This window comes from Pyxicephalus adspersus, chromosome 8 (assembly GCF_032062135.1).
Source record: "Pyxicephalus adspersus chromosome 8, UCB_Pads_2.0, whole genome shotgun sequence".
Taxonomy (NCBI): domain Eukaryota; kingdom Metazoa; phylum Chordata; class Amphibia; order Anura; family Pyxicephalidae; genus Pyxicephalus; species Pyxicephalus adspersus.
Window position 1 is genome coordinate 22,443,705 of NC_092865.1, and position 17,121 is coordinate 22,460,825.

Below are 17,121 nucleotides of genomic sequence, written 5' to 3' on the forward strand. Positions count from 1 at the left end.
AAGAGGCTGTGGCTTTCCCAATCAGTCTTTACTGCAGTAAAGTTGGAGGTTGTGGGGTCCTCCCCAAAAAATATTTTTAAAAAGTATTAAAAAAAAAAACAAAATACATTTTTGCATTATATAAAAGGGATAGCAAACCTTTTATATAATTATACAAAAATGTGGCCATAGGTCTGCTTTAACAGACATAAGAGAAGATGGTGATGAGTTTTTTTGTGCCGGGCTGACTGCTGCTTTTCTATAGATACAGTACATTGAGGAAGTGTAGTCACCCTAAGACAGGAAGTGTGTAACTAGCACGATCACCAGGTGAATATATGATGACAACGTTGCTTCTCAAAAGAAATAGCACCTGGAGGAAGAGTTGTCACCCCAGGGCAGACGTAGCAGGATTACTAGGTAATAATGTTAGAAAAAAATCTTGAAAAAGAAGAAAAACAAATGCATAGTAAACTGTTCAGTATTATAGTTGTATTCTCGTGTTTAGTTTTTTTTATTCAGAACAAACAACACAATTGATTTTATGGTAAATTGATCCTGTCATGAGGAGCAATACCCACTACCGGTCACCAGGGGGTGCGCTGCCGCTTTTCCTTAGATCCCTATCGATGAGATAGGCGCTCCAGCATCCCAATTGTTCCAGTTGGGCCCCGCCCCCTCCAGCGGATAGGCGGTTTGCTTTCTGTTCCTGTCTATCTCCCAGGGATGCCACTGATGCCGCTGGAGCTGGGAAGGCTGTAGAAGGCTGTAGAAGGCTGGAGACTCTTCCGCTACCGCCGCTGTCTCCGCCGGGCTGTCTAAGAGGACTTTTAAGCTGAGAGAGATAGCGGTCGCCACGGCAACGTTGTTTTGACGCGTGCTTGTCGCGGAACCGGGCTTGTGGAGGTCACGTGCCTCCTGACCGAGCACACGCACGGTAGTGTGCGGCTGCCCCTCAGTCCCCAGGAGAGCGGTGAGGAGACCCCGTGGGGTGGGAGCGCTGCTGCCGCTGTGTGCCGCCCTGTCCATGCCAGGCTGTGGGGCACCGTGACATCCCGACCTCCCTCACACACCGAGGAGCCCTGTGCTGAGCCCGGCCTGCTGCTATGCTCATGATGGATCTGTCCCCCGGAGGAGACTCGTTATCTAGCGGACATGACTTGTTCCAGAGCTTCCAGGACCGGGATTCCCTCCCCGAGGATATGGACTCTCCAGGAGGTGCAGGAGGGATTCTGGACCGCATCCTAATGGAGTCAGTGTGCCAGCAGCAGGGCTGGGTCCGGGTCTTTGGTAAGTGGGGGCTCCTGTCACCTCCATGTGTGATGTCCAGGTGTGTGAGCACTGCAAATGTTCCCAAATCTGCATGATTTCCAATGAAAGTTAAATGATGGCGCACCCCTGACCTGGCTGGTTCTGATTGGACCTGTTGATCTAGCCAGAACTTCTGCCCATACACTGCTCCGGAGTTATTTCTTATTGATATGATATTGGAAATCTATGACATCGATATATTTATTGAACATTGGCCACGAATTCCAGCTCCAAGGATGACCAATATAGTGATTGGGCATTGATCAGGAGTTTCTGGTTTGGCCCAATCCATATATCAGTTCCACAAAAATTACAAATGCTCTTTGCCTGATCAATAGAATACCATTCATAAATTCCGGGTCACAGCCCAATTGTTATATTGATAGCAGATCGTTTAGGAAGTGCTGGATTGGCCGGTTTGATATATCAATGGAATAACGATCAGTAATTCACACTCTGACTGATTGCTATTTTGATGGAATACAGTTCGGGTTTTTACATACTTATCCTGAGCGATAGATCAATAGAGTACAGATCAGGAATTCACACTCTTATCCTGAACAATATATCAATGCAATACCTATTGGGAATTCACACTCAGAGCCTAATTGATATACTGATAGGAGATTGTTCATGAAAAGTTGGATTAGCTTGGTCGATATATTATTATTATTACACAGTATTTATATAGCGCCATAATATTACGCAACGCTGTACAATGTCATGTCACAAGCTGTTCCTCAAAGGAGCTCACAATCCTATGTCCCTACCATAGACATATGTCACTAATACAGTCTAAGGTCAATTTTGGGGCAAGCCAATTAACCTAACTGCATGTATTTAGAATGTGGGAGGAAACCCACACAAACACAGGGAGAACCTGCAAACTCCATGCAGATAGTGTCCTGGCTGAGATTCGAACCTGGGACCTAGCACTGCTAACACCAGAATGCTGCCCAAATATGGATAGAATACAGATTCTGAATTCCTTCTCTTAGCCTAATCAATAAGTCATATTCATAGTTGTGTCACTAACTGTCCCTTAAAGAGGCTCACGATCTAATGTTCCTACCATTGTTATATGTATATCGCGGAGCACTGATCAGGAATTCCTGATTTTAGCCTAATCAGTTGTGTTACTCCTGTTGAGTTACTACAATCGTGGTCAGCAAGGGGAGAGCACAAATAATGGAGCAAAAATGTGTCTGGCTGATAGGTGCACAGTGGTAACCAGATAAGGGATACCCAGGAGATGGCATCCACTTACATGGTTGTGCACCCTTTGACCAGTAATTGGCCAGCATTAGATGACAATCCCGGGTATTTTTAGGTACTTGTCTTAGGAAACTACAGTAGAAACCTATGCACAGTGCGCCAACTTATTTTGCCTAATTGGTGCACTTACAAGCCTCTCTCCTGTGTGCCCACAGCATCAGGACAGGACCCCCCCAGTGTAGCTGATAGGAGCTGGCAATGCCATTGGTTGGCTAGGTGCACTGACGGCCCAGAGAGTTACTCTGGATGGTGTGACCAATCAAAACTCTAAACCTAATTAAGGGGTTTAATAAAAAAAAAAAAAAATCCACTTTAATTGACATCCTTTCAACGCCTAGATATTATATTTGGGTTTTTATTTATTATATTTATAATGTTCTTTTGTTACAATCAGTTCTTTTCTCTCTGTTTTTTTCTTTTTTTTTTTTTTGGTTTTTAATTTGCCTCTTTGTATAAATCAGGTTGTAGATATGTCACAGCAGGATTGAGTTGCGGCTCTCAGCTGGGAGCTATAGCCCTTTGTGGCCTTATTTGCAGTTGCCAGCATGGTAACATAATTCCCAGGGGTGCATTACTGTCGACCCCGGATGTCTCTCAGGACCAAGATCTATAGAGCCAATCATAAATTATCTAATAAGTCATTGGCATATGTGTATGTGTAATATAATCACTCTAGAGATTTAGATGAACTCATAGATGGAAATTTCCAATATGTACCTTTTTCATTGATCCGGATTTAGTTATTTTACTTCAGATCCAATTAAGTAATTAAAATCGGATGTAAAATGTATTTCCTACCAATTTTTTTTTTTTTGCTCCTGGATTGGTTGTGAAGTGTTGGTAAATCTTTTGTAAGTGCATGTTGTATCGTGTACAAACAACACAGCACATGTGACTTTCTCTTAGAAAGTGATCAGATAAGAAGGTTTGTGATCCCCTCACCAATTGGCAAAAGCTATCGTTTGGTTGGAATACAATTTTTGGCAGATCTTCCCTTATGTATGCAGTTTTATGGTGTGAACGGGCAATAAAATCTGGAATCTTTACAATGGTGAGTCTTGTAAAACTGCAATCATACAGGCTGGCAACATTATAATTATTGTGAGTGAATTGGAAGCACCACATTGGCAACAAGGTATTTCTGTAAACTGGTTCAGTCATTCTGTCTGTACTGTCATTCTGTACTCAAACGATTTTCCTGGATGCCTATGTATTAGGATGTCTCTGGGTAGCATTACTGACATTAATATTATTAATATTAATAAACAGGATTTATATAGCACCAACTTATTACACAGCGCTGTACATTAAATAGGGGTTGCAAATGACAGACAGATACAGACAGTATCACAGAAGGAGAGGACCCGGCCTCAAAGAGCTTACAATCTAGGATATGCTTTAATTGAGCATACAAAGCCATTTAAAATTGATTTTCAGTATTAGTCTCAACAGTAGAAGAGCCAACTTTCTTTTTTGCATGATGAGATCTCAAATATCTGACAGTCAGTAACGTGCATTATTCACTGCTTGTAGCACGATACGTGGGGAATAATGTGTTGGTGCTCTGGTACAGCTTAGTTAAAGGATCAAATTGATTCTTTCATTCCGGCTAAACATGCAATTATAGTCATGCTGGCCATCCTCGCACAGCCTCTAATCTTCATCCCTTCGGTATGAGCCCAGGAAATATTACCTTAACAGTTTGTTGAAATGCAATGCTGTTTAATACTGTCCTGTATAATTTACCCACCACAAAATATTAAATGTTTTAATGATCATTCTTATTACATTTTATCGCTGTTGAACTCATTAAAAGCCTATTTGTAACAGTCAGCTGCCCAATTCAATGTGCCTGAATGCACAAGAACGCTCGGTTTAAAGCACATTGCGTTGTGACGTGAATGGGGCCTTAAAATGTTTTTGGTAAAGCGTGTTTTTTTTTTTTGCATACTAATTAAATGTTGTTAATTTGTGTAAACTGTTATTTCTTTTTGTTAATTGTTTAGCTTTCTGTGCAAACTGGCATTATTTTTTTTAAATTAATGATACATCTGACAGATTTACATAGCAAATAGTTGGCACCATATGATGTGTTATTGACTTCTCTTAATATTTTTCTGAATGCAGTTCGAAATAGATTAGTGTGTATTGGATATTTAGATTGTGTGGCATCTGTGTTAATACACAGCTATGATTTTCCAAATACAGAAAAGGAAAGGATGGTGACGGGGTCAGGGCAACCAATCACATTCCAGCTGTCACTTTTCTAAGGCAGTTTAAGCAATGAAAGCTTTTTTATGAGTAACATTGTCAATTTTCTTTTCCAGTTTTCATATTGGCTTAGTGAATTTCAGACCCTGCCTGAATAAAATCTCTCCCCATGTAATAAATTCTCTTTTCTGTAAGTGACTTTATCGGCAGCTCAGGCTATCTATATGAAAATCACCTGTTTAATGCAGGTTACGTCCCAGTCAGCTGTGTATGCGTTCTCATTGCCGATTTCCTTTATGTGATTCATTGCTGAATAAACAAGAATCAGCAGTGCTGTGGCCTCTTTTTCTATAGAACATTCTTTGAAAATATTAATTGAAAACAGTCCTTGTGTCATATATGAGCTTAGATATTCTTCCCATTTGGCAGCTGCTCAGTGAAAATAAAATTGAATACAGATGCTTTAATTATATAAGGCTAAGACAAATTCTTGTATTGTGACCTAGGCTGGCTGTATACTTCTCTGCCAAAACAATAAAACAGTTACCAGGTGAAGTGAGTAACATTGATTATCTTGTTACAATGGCACCTATTAAGGGGTGGAATATATTAGACAGCAAGTGAATAATCAGTTCTTTGAGTGATGTGTGGGAGGCATAAGAATCTGAATGATTTTGACAAAACCAAATTGGATTTTTTATTGGATTCTTCTGGATTATTTTCCAAATAGCAGGTCTTGGTAGGTGTCCCTGGTATGAAGTGGTTAGAACCTACCAAAAGTAGTCCTTGGAAGGGCAATCCGCAATGTTTAGTTGTTGCCCCCCCAGTTTTTAAGTCAGCAAATATGCAGTAGGTCTGAGTAGTGCAGAATTCATCAAACAACTGTACTATCACCAACAGCAGATTCCTTGGTCTGGGAAACCAAATGCCATTTGTTAGTGACCATTGCATTTTCATGCATAATTATTGCAGCAGCCAACTAGAATTTCCTTTTTGATAATTGAAGCAAACATAAAGGTGTTGGTTGATGCATACCTATCTGGTTTTTACACATTTACACTTTGCTTTTTCTTGATCCAGCCATGGGTATGATGTAATTCAGCAGCTGTGGGATGCTTGCTTGTTACTTGTGGCCTGTAAGTTATCTTTATCTGTGCTGTCAGCTCACTAAAGCCTTGTGTTATCAACATCATGTTTAATTTGGCTGTGTAAATATTATGTAGGGGTTTCTTGCAATGGAGGATATCAGATGCTACATTGATGTTGAACTCTGATCCTGCACTTACTCTTTGCTCATGTGAGTTCATTGTAAATATTTTCTCCTGGGTAAACATAATGTTCAGCTATTGTCTTTGTAGGGCAGGGTGTGCCCTACCTAACTATCTGCAGCCCTCACAAATAAGTTAGATGGTGCTTATCAGACTTGTGAATTGCTTGGATGTCCAGTACAAGCAGTCATCCCATAAACCCAAACAGCATTCAACTAAAACAATAGAATTCTCTTGGGCTGCGTACACACGCTATAATTGTCATTGGAAACGAAAGATCCTTCAATAACTGTTTAAAAGAAAAGTGAACGACTGGTCATCGACACCGATGATTGAGGAATCTCGCTGGAAACGAACAACCATTCCGGCGGATCTGATTCGGCGATGATCGTTCGTAATCTATTGTGCGTGCGGTCGCTCAGTGATCGTGGATTGTTCTGTGATACACTTTTTCCTGTACATGTCACTTCCTGCATCGTTCAAACAAACATTCCTAGTGTGTACAATATTAGTGGATTACATTTGAACGATCGTTTCGCGACAGCATGTACAAAATTGTGCAGAGTACGATCATTCAAAAAAATCAGGAATAATCGTGGATCATTCGTTTTTAAACTATAATTTTTTTGCACGTGTAAACCTAGCCTTAAGCGCTGTTTGCATCTAAACTTGTCATGTAACTAATTTTATATGGAATTTAAGAAAAGGGTCACACTTTGACAGTGCAAGGATCAAATAAGGTCCTTCATAATCCTTATCAGAAGACACTTCTACTGATTCAGTTTCAATTTAGTGAAAAAATGTAAATTATAAAATTATTGAATTATTGAATCCCATGTATCAAACAGTCAAGCTGTGGAGGAGAGATAATTGATAAAACCTATCGATCATCCACTTCAAGTCGTAACTGACCTGATCTAAAAGAGAAAAGTAGCAGCTCCTGTGGGTCAGCATTGGGCAGAAGAGAAGTTGGGCACAGATGTAGGATGTAGGAAATAATGAGGTCTGATTTATGTGTTTTACAAACTCAATATCCTCTCAAAAATAAGTTGTTGGTTTCAAATAACATCGATCTGGCTTTGAAAAGAATGTGAGTTTCTAAAAAAGTATTCTATATATATTCCTTAATTATTATATATATTCCTTGATTATTTGCAATAGTTTTCTGAGGGTTTCTGTGTGTCCTAGACTGTATCAGACGATGACCTCTTTGTAAAATAATCCACTGATTGCACATGACTTTATTGCTGAGTCCTGCAGAAAGTTACTCAACAATAGAAATTACAAAGGTCAGCAGTGTACATTATTGTTGATCTGATGAGAATGGCACACAGCAGGTTAACGATTTTGTTCAAGCCAGACTTGTGACGTTGTGTCTCGGTCAGGGATGTGGAGTAAGTGTTTGCACAATGAAGTCAGTGGTTAAGAGTACAGCATGTAAAACATAATCAAATGTGGTCAGCTAGTCTGTGACGTGTATTCAGTCTGAACATCTACTTATAAAGAATCTTTGGGATGTCCTTTCAGCAAAGGAACTTACTATAGGAAGTCGAGATAACTGGATTTTCCCATTAAGACTTTTTCCTCTATTTCTGGTGAGAACTGAAAATTAAATCATTGTAATAAAATACCTAAAATGTAAAAATACCTGTTTTGGAACACCATAAGTCCTCATAATATTTTCTTATTGCAGAAGATTATTGTGATCCAGCTATGGTTGCATGTGCCCTGTTAAAGTCACAAAAAGTAGCTGTTTTTAAGGGTTCCTGAGCAACGCAGCTATTAGGAGCATATGGTATGCTCCCATATAGCTTACTTACCCATCTCTATTTTCTTTCCATCATATCGACAACAACAAATCGCTTATCTGGATTCCCGATAACTTTTTAAGCAAAAATAAATTGTCGGTTTTCTTTACTTGTTTTTAAAACTTTGTTGTAATCTGTTTCAGAAAATTTTTGTTGTAGAAGTATTAGAAGGGATTGTAAAATAACAGCATGTTTCACTCATTTATAAGTTCAGAGTGAAGTAGGTGTTGTGAAAACCAGTTCATGCCTGCTGTTGATGGCACTTCTGAAGGATAATGTTATAATTACAGAAAAACATAGATTGCTTGTGTAGATCTTCACGGAACGTGAGCCCAATTTTCCACTGCTAATGGCTGTCTGTAGATTGGACCCAGGCCCACACCTAATGTTTTTCTGTTAAGCTGCTTCAATAAACAGTGCCCAGATTCTGCCCATGATCACATCTCGTCAGCTGGGAAACCCAAAGTTCAAAGACAGTTGACTGAGTCCCTCTGCCAGCTGGATTTGTGTGAGGCATTCAGATCTGATAATGAATCTTCGTACCCAGCTGAAAGATTACAGACTCTTTCACACTGACCTCATAGCAATGTATGAAAAAGTTGTCTTGTTAGTTCACAACTGCCGGCAAGATTTGGCAAGGATGTGGACATAAGAAAGTTGACATCAGGGCAACTAAGGTTTTAAAGGGAGAGTTCAGCAATGGAAGAACAACTTTCTTTTCAGTGATCTGAACACAGTTACAGAACTGTACTATAATGTTGTTCAGACTGCAATATTGTGCCAAAAGCTATTGGCTACAGAAGTCTTTAACATTTTTAGCCGATTTAAAGACAGATAATTAATTTAGATGGCCTGTCTAAGCTCCTGCTTCAGTGATCTATCTGAGATTTGGAACACTGTTGGTCAACATGGCCTTCCTTCAAGTTCCATCAGCTGTTAGCTTCATTTCTTTGCCATGGCTCTGTGTCACCAAAGCTACTCTAGGGGCAAAAGTGGCAGTGAGGACAGTGGCCTGAAGAAACTGTATTCGCTACAAGGTAGATTTTTTAATGCTTCTTTGGAGAAGTGGCTTGATTCAGCAAACTAATATCAATAAATGAATTTAAGCCCACTTTACAACTTTCTTTATTTTAAAGTACAGGAGAGAGCAGCACAAGAACAAGCCATGTTAGTCAAACAAATTGTTGAACACCGTATTGCCAACAGTAAGATATGTAAGTAATCTACTACAACCTATTCAATGCTCTATAAACATGCCAAAAAATAGGAGTCTTTTTGGTATTCATATGTCACATTTACTGATGTCACATATTCCATTGCAGATCAATCAACAACCGTGAACTACTACAATGCATGTCAATGGAGGGACGCATAGCTGGGTGCCTCCTGCTCATCCTTTCCCCTCTCCATAGAGCAGAATAAGTACAGTGTGTACAGCATTAATTAGTTCATCTGTAAATATGAAAGTTGTCATGAAGAATTGTTTCCAGCAACAACAATCCTAGCCTTTTTCTTGTCTTGGTTCTGAGCAGGTCCTAATTAATGTCCAGTTTAATGGGTTGGACAAGTATGAGACGATTGCGGTATTGAATGTAACTGTATAATGGGCTAGCAGTACAGTGGCAGGTGTTTTGACAAAAATAATGAGCTGAAAATCATCTGCATTGTTCTCATTGCTAGAATTAATTTAGTAGTTATGTTTATATGCACCATGCTTATTTCCATTTTCTTTCTTACAAGATAGTTACCTCTAAACCCACCTAGTAGCAATCAGTTTTTTTAATATCCTTATGTTTGACGCTGGAAATTGTAGCAAGAAAAGAAAAAAAGTTTGATTTATTTTTTTAACCACATGGTTTAAAGAGAATTTTTAGCATCCATGCATATACTAAGAAGCTCTATGCATTAAAATTCAGAAGGCATTGGTTACCATGGGAACAGCATTAAAAACTCGACAAGCCAGCATATGCCATTTCTAAAACAATCTTATTAACAATCCCTTCAGTTCCCTGTGACTTGAGTAAGATGACCTAGCTACTGGGTCATTTTATCCATTAATGCAGTTTGTGCTTGTTTGTTCCACAAGCGATGGTAGGAATGAATAGGCTTCTTTATGTGTACTAAACTGAACCCGGCTGTGTGCAATTCCAGAAACGGCTTCTAGGGAATCATATTGGTTTAGGTCTGAGGTGTGCTAACTAATCTATTTAGAGGTAAAATAATAAACACAGAATATTTTTATTCAAGGTATGAAGCAGCACTTTATTAACCCAAGGACTCTTTCACGGTACATTGCAAACTAGAACATTAATATGGATTTGAAATGAAAAATTATGTTCTAATGGTATAATTTACCTTGCCCACTCAGTTTGTAAATTAATTGAAATGTGTGGGGGGAAAAAATCACTATTTTTTTTCTATTTTTGAGTGTAAGTATTGTGATTCTGCTAGCTCTGTGCTGCTGGTATAGGGTGACAGTCCAAGAAAAGGAAAGTATATTAATGGACCTGTCACAGCTGAGACTTCTATTCACAATAGAGGCTGATATTTCCTTTTTTCCCAAGCTGGTGCTAGTGTTATTGCAGAGCAGACATGTAGAGCAACAACTTCTCGACTTTACCATGGGGGAACATTTGAGAAAGCTTTCAGGTCTTCAGGGAACCACTGATATACCTGCTATATCCACAGCACATTAAAGTGGAACTACACTAAAAAAATTAAAAAAAACACTCTTCTTTACTTCCGCATGTCTCTTAATCCCTCTGGAGCTTTTTTGGATTGGGTCCAGTGCCGTCCTGTTATGCTTCTTAATCTCAGTGAAGAGGAAGTGGTGAGCGCTGCCATCTTCTTCTTCTTCCACCTTCTGTCTACATCAACCAATCTCGCATTGCGCAGACGTAGCTCAATGTGAATGGGGAAAAAATAGTGCCGATCCCACTGCACATACCCCCATTGAAGAAAAAGATCCTTCTGTGCATGCCCGAGCAGTCAGAAGTCTTCTGGTATGTGTGATGTTAATATTCCAAGAGGCTCTGCTCTTTAAAAAAAAAATGAATAAGACAGATAGTGTAAAAAAGAACAGTGCTGGACACATACTTGTTTTATTTTCCTACTGTAAATAAGAAGGCTCAATTTGTAGTCACAAGGAAGTAGGTGGTGAGCAATTGTATGACCCAGTCTGTTTAAACCAAAACGCACAAGGGTACATATGCCCTTTAGTTAGGAAATTGTAGACAGTTTAGGGTTGGGCACCATACTTATCAGAAGTGCATTGCCAGTTTGTTTCAAAGAGGAGGCTTTCTTGATGCAACATATGGAAACACACAGTGTAAAACACTAGCTGTACAGCAGACAGGTTTGCAGGTTGTAAAGTAATGTTTTCCCCACCTTCGCCAACTACAGTGGGAAAACATTTGTGCACAGATTTCAGTGTGTCTGACATTACATAGGCAGGGAGAGGATCCAGGAATATTTATTATATAGGAATGGAATAACTCCAGATTACCTTAGTGCAGTGTTTTTGAACCTTTTTTGAGCCAAGGCACATTTTTTTTATATTGAAAAAAAAAAAATCCTGCGGCACACCACAAACCAAAAATGTTACAAAATGACACTCTGTAGCTTAATACAGTATATATAATGACAATATAGTTTCTCAATTTATTCATACTCATTCATTGTGAAACTGGACCTGTTTAAAAGACTTGGATCAGGGGTGCCAACACTTTTTTGGCCTGCAAGCTACTTTTAAAATGACCAAGTCAAAATGATCTACCAACAATAAAAATGCTAAACATACATTTATATATATGTAATCCGTGTATATATTTATATTTAAAAAAATATATATTGTTTACCTTGCATAACAGCATGAACATGTATGACACAATACAATTCTTTCTTTCTTTTTTTTTTTTTACTTTAGTTCTGCTTTAAAATTATCCTTTTTTCAGATTAATGTTCACTTTAAATACTAAAAACAAATGAACATGTGCAAACTCCTGGCTCAAATAGTTTTATGTGTTATTAGCCCAATCCCTCCACTAGTTGTGCATAAGTGTAAGAGAAACAAACCTGGAGACTCCCACATTTAATTCAACAAAATTACACCTGCCACATTCCGAAATTAACAAGTAGTAGAAAAAGAAAAGGTGAGGGACTTTAAGTGCAGTATATATACACATATGACATATTATCCTCACAAATTATATGGAGGATAATTTATGCATATGTGGTTTGCATGTTTTGTTGTGTTAGTTACTCGGCAACATAGTCATATGTATGTGTGTATATATGTGTTTGTGTGTGTATATACATATATACTGGATTTAAAGTCCCTCACCTTTTCTTTTTCTTTTATTTGTAACACAGGACTTGCTAAAAAGCTGCTAAGCTTTAAAATATTAGAGTGCGACACATTTTGTGCAAACTGTGTCATATAGTAGGTATATTTTTGCACTCTTCATTCTTGTCTGCTAATGGAATGTAAATCTCTATTCCATTTAGTTATATTCTGGAATGGTGCATGGTCTCTTCAGTACCCAGTAACATGTTATACTCAAATATTAATCTGAGTAAAAATACTAGAAAAAAATGAGGCAGCTTTAAAGCATTTGTCAAATATTTGTTAAGTGACATGTAGCAGCCACTCTACAAAAAAGGAGTGTATATTTAGATCCCCTGAAAGTTAGAATTTTAACAACTAGTAGAAATCTAGATACTGGATACAGGGAAAGAAACAAGTATATGCCTTCAATTTATAGGAATATACATAAAAAGAAGTTCTAGCTGCTAAGGTGTAATATGACTCTCCCAATGAGAGAGAGCAGGGAGAAAGAACAGCCTCTGTGATTCCTTTGTCACACTACGGGTCCTGTGCTACCACAAGCCAGGAACTATGGCAACCCTTGCTGACATGAGTGGGCGGGGCCAGAACTGAGCCAGGGCTCCGCGATTGACTCGTGTAGCCATAGTGATCCACCTCTGACTTGGCTAATTTCCCATGGTACACCTGAAGATCTCTCATGGCACACTAGTGTGTCGCGACACAGTGGTGGAAAATCACTTCCTTAGTTATTATTATTATTATTAATAAACAGGATTTATATAGCGCCAACATATTACGCAGCGCTGTACATTAAATAGGGATTGCAAATGACAGGGGAGATAGGACGGTAGTTGGAGGGTAAGGAGGGGTCCAGTGAGGGTTTCTTTAGGATAGGGAGAATTATGGCATGTTTAAAAGCTGAGGGGTATTTACCAGTAGAAAGGGAGAGATTCACCTTTACTATCAATTTCAAGCTTAATTATAGATGTACAGTACAATTTAAACTTATTCACTTATTGACTGCTTTTTTTGACATGTTTAGACTAGTGATGGGTCCTTAGAAGTATCAGCTTTGTCAATTTGAAGTAATGCAGCTCTGCCTGTAAAATGAACACACTTGAATTGGTTTATTTAATTTTCTGTGGTTGTGTTGCTGCAGGCCAGCGTAGTGCGTAAATAACGTCTCCCATATTTCTTAAATAAATTCCTTCACATCTTTGTTTACATTCTGCAGGCCCTCTGGCTTTACCCAGTGCTGAAATAAAAAACAAATAAGTGAAAAGGACTCTTCTATTCCTGCCTGTGTTTAATTGGCCCACTGTGTATGTCTGGGGTTGTATATGCTACTAATGGAGGCGACACCTGCATTTGTATCTTGCAGAAACATCTGCTTACCGTTTCAGTTCTAGAATGCTGCTATTTGTTTTTCCTGTTAGACATTTTTTCTTTTAACAAATGGATCATAATGGATACAAGCCTTGTACTTAAAGTATACAGCTACATTACATTACAGTAAAAAAAAAAAAAAGGAAACGAAAAGAGAAGGTGAGAATTTTTTGATTGCAAAATGTTTAAGTAGGAAAACTCCAGTGGGTTTTATTGTCTTAAATCTCAGCAGATCAAATATTGCAGGGAAACTAGTTTATTGTGTTTAGGGGGAATTTTTTTATAGCTCATTCACACTATGTTAAAAGCATAGTTGGATCAATAATCTTTTTGTTAGAAAACAAATGTGCAAATATTACAAGTACATTATGACATATACGTTATTTCCTGCGAAATGTGTTTTGTTTTTCAGCAGTTTGAAATTCTTAAGTTTTAGGATTTTTTTTTTACCTGTGAAAACTGTATGCATTGGTAATTATCTTGTCCTGGGAAGTTGCAATTGTCTACTGGTTAAAATGATTCTAGTTTGGAGTAGATTGTGGAGGCTTTCCCTTTTTCATTCCAATATCAAAAGGGAAATTGTTGAATTTTGGTATTATGTGCTGAGTGATTGTGAATTGATGAGAACTATGTGACATTTTCTATCCCTTAAACCTCAAGGGTTTGTTTTCTGTTTACTCTGGTCAAAAAAAAATTTTGTAATACAATGACTTGGTATTTACAACAGCTGTAACATTGCTGTATCTTGTCTTTGTAACCTTGGGTGACTCGTTTTGTCTGTCTCCATTCATAGCCTCAGGCAGTGACTTTAAGACCCAGGTCACCTAGTAAAACTGAAGATTCTATAGTTATATGTAAAAGGATTAGAGCAATGTCACTGTCTGTACTTTGTCACATGAGTCATTTGACATTGCAGTAATCTAGGATGTGAGAAGTGTTAAAGGTGGTTTATGAAGTTGCTTAAAAATGAAAAAAGAAATTTTTTTTTTGTTTTCTATAGTTTTAACTCATTTTTGATGTAATCTTGTGTGTCTTGCTTACTTCTCTCCAGATTCTTTTTATTTTCTCCTCACAAACGTGCCAGTCACCTAACTCCCTCTAAACCTAACTTGGTGTTGGCATGGTAACATGCATAGTGGCGAGGGTGGTGCGACTGCAATAGGATGGTCACAAATAAAGGACCTTGTATTTCACAAAAAATATTCTTTTTTTTCCTTTGCGGTATTGTTTTCTAAACCTTAATGTTGCCCAATATACTTCAAAGGGCAGTCATGTATGAAGTCATAATAGGTAGGTTATAAACAAAGGTGGTGTTTGCAGAGATTTGACAGATTCATCTAAACAATTGTGCATGAATGAACAGGATTAGAATTTTAAACTGTTTTATGAAGCTCACATGGTTTTAGGGTATTTTTCTTTGCCACGGTTGCCCTGTGCACAATAACAGATATATATTTTTTTGATAGTTTATCATTTGTACTGCTTAAGTTTTTTGATAACCATTTTCACAAGAAAGCTTTTTTTAAATGGGCTAGAAAATATAAACCATGAATAAACCATTTTTTTCTAAACAATAAGATGCTTGTCTAGGATAGAGGTGATAACCCAACAAGGCTGGTAGGAGGAATTATTGCACAAGGGACATCGCCTCTCCCTTTCTGCAATATTGACCGCCTGATTGTGAATTTTGAAAAGTGGAACTTTAGTTCGCCTTTAAATAATCTTCTTACTTGGTCCTCCATCAGAAAACTTAAGCCTCACTTTTTTAATAAAATCCTGACAGAGAATCTAAACCTTCCTCAAACCACTAGATTTTATTTTCTGTTTTTCTCTGTATTTTGTTAGCAAGATTAACATTTAATCCCTGTTTTGCCTGATGCCTGTCAAAAAGATTGTGGAAAGATTTTATCACATCCTATTAAGTAGACAGCTAGAAAAAAACAACCAAACAACAAACTAAAAGTTTTCTTTACAGAGATTCTAGCAAATTTATTCATAGCTGTAGTAAAGGTGTTTAGCCTATAAAAATATTAGGTTTTTTTTTTAAGTTACTTTATTGTTTCTGACCTAATACATTCAAAGTCACTGATACCAACATAAAGATTACAAATCTTGAGAATATCTGTGATTTAGGTGTTAAAGCTTTTGATTTCTTAATAACAGACATCAATAATTATTTAAAGAAATAGGGATGATGCATAGGTTTCTTTTTAAAGTGTTGTATGTAAGAAAATAACCCAGATTTAAATTGATCTGTAGGCTGCAAAGTTAACCGCTTTATCCATGTAATCATATTTTATTGCAAGCGTTCTAGATCTATGCCAGCCTTACCCATGACTCTATAGCATCTAAATCAAAATCTGCCGTCTTTTATCCTGTGATATAAGACAATCAAGGAATCTGACAATCATGATTAAAAGCTCAGATACATAGTGTTGTCACAAATGCATTACTGAAATTTCATGTCTTGCTTTTTCGGTCCTTTTTCTTAAACTGAGCTGTTAAAAGTGTAAATGTTAATAGTGTAAAATACCTTTCGTGATAAAAGGATTTATTATGATATGTCAATACAATATAGGTTAGCACTGGTCCTGGAATCTACTTTTATTTTATGGGTTGTCAATGTAAGTTAGTGCTGTCCAACTCCAGTCCTTCATGGTTGGAATGTCCTCATATTAGGCGATAACAGCAGGGTTTGGTGGCACCCCTTGGTGACTGTACTCCATACATGCAGCAGTTTGCTTGCCTGCTTCCTTTGCCACATTAACAGTTTTTTTTCCGTGCTCTCCCCCCATACTGCTGATATATATCTTTCCTGTACTTCTTCTGTGCAGCCACCAGCAAGTAACATAAGCTTTAGGAGAAGTACACACTTGCAGTTACTGTTCCCCAAAATATTAACTTGTGATTAGTTATTTTACAGCTTAGGGACTGTGTACATCTGCATGGAGAGAGAAGGGGGCATGATTAATATGATACTTTACAATACTGTAGTGTAACAGCAGATAATTGTTAGTAACTCAATACGTTGGATCACGGACAGCCTGTAAGTCTAGGCACACCTGTACATACTCTAAACTTTGGAGACAATCTTGTTGAAATCAACAAAAATATATAGTGTGCAACTAATGCTTATGAGGAGCATTTTGGTGATTCTACCTGCCATTAAATAGGAATTCTATTTGGACCTCTTTTAAAGCAGACAAATACCTGCAACACAGGCAATTCTAATCTACAAACATCAGGGGACATCTCAAACCCTTATTGCCTTAGCAATAGCAGCTTTTTTTTTTCCCCAATAGGTTCTTTCCAAGCATGATGAAAATGTTTCTTTAAATGTTTATTCAGGCATTTTGCCTGGTACCTTGAATAACTGTTTAAGCTCTTCAGTGTAAATGTTTGTGATGTAAAGGTTATATATAGCCTAATTGATGTGTAACTTGGGTACTAAGAAGTGCATTTTTCATGTCCTTTAAAATCTTTAGATTTTTAGACTTTAGGTTTAGATTGGAATAAAACCACATGTGTCGGCTATCTGCAGCATTCTTATTACTTC

The 17,121-nt window shown here is 37.8% G+C and overlaps 1 protein-coding gene across 1 annotated transcript in view; it reads left to right on the forward strand.

Annotated features, from left to right (window-relative positions):
* Window positions 1-717: 717 nt before the first annotated feature.
* The window catches only part of RASAL2 (RAS protein activator like 2), a gene marked incomplete in the record, with an annotated part of 192,756 nt that continues 176,352 nt past the window's right edge, over window positions 718-17,121 (forward strand). The window contains 1 exon segment of the mRNA XM_072419742.1: window positions 718-1,269. Coding sequence (XP_072275843.1) covers window positions 1,086-1,269 — 184 coding nt within the window.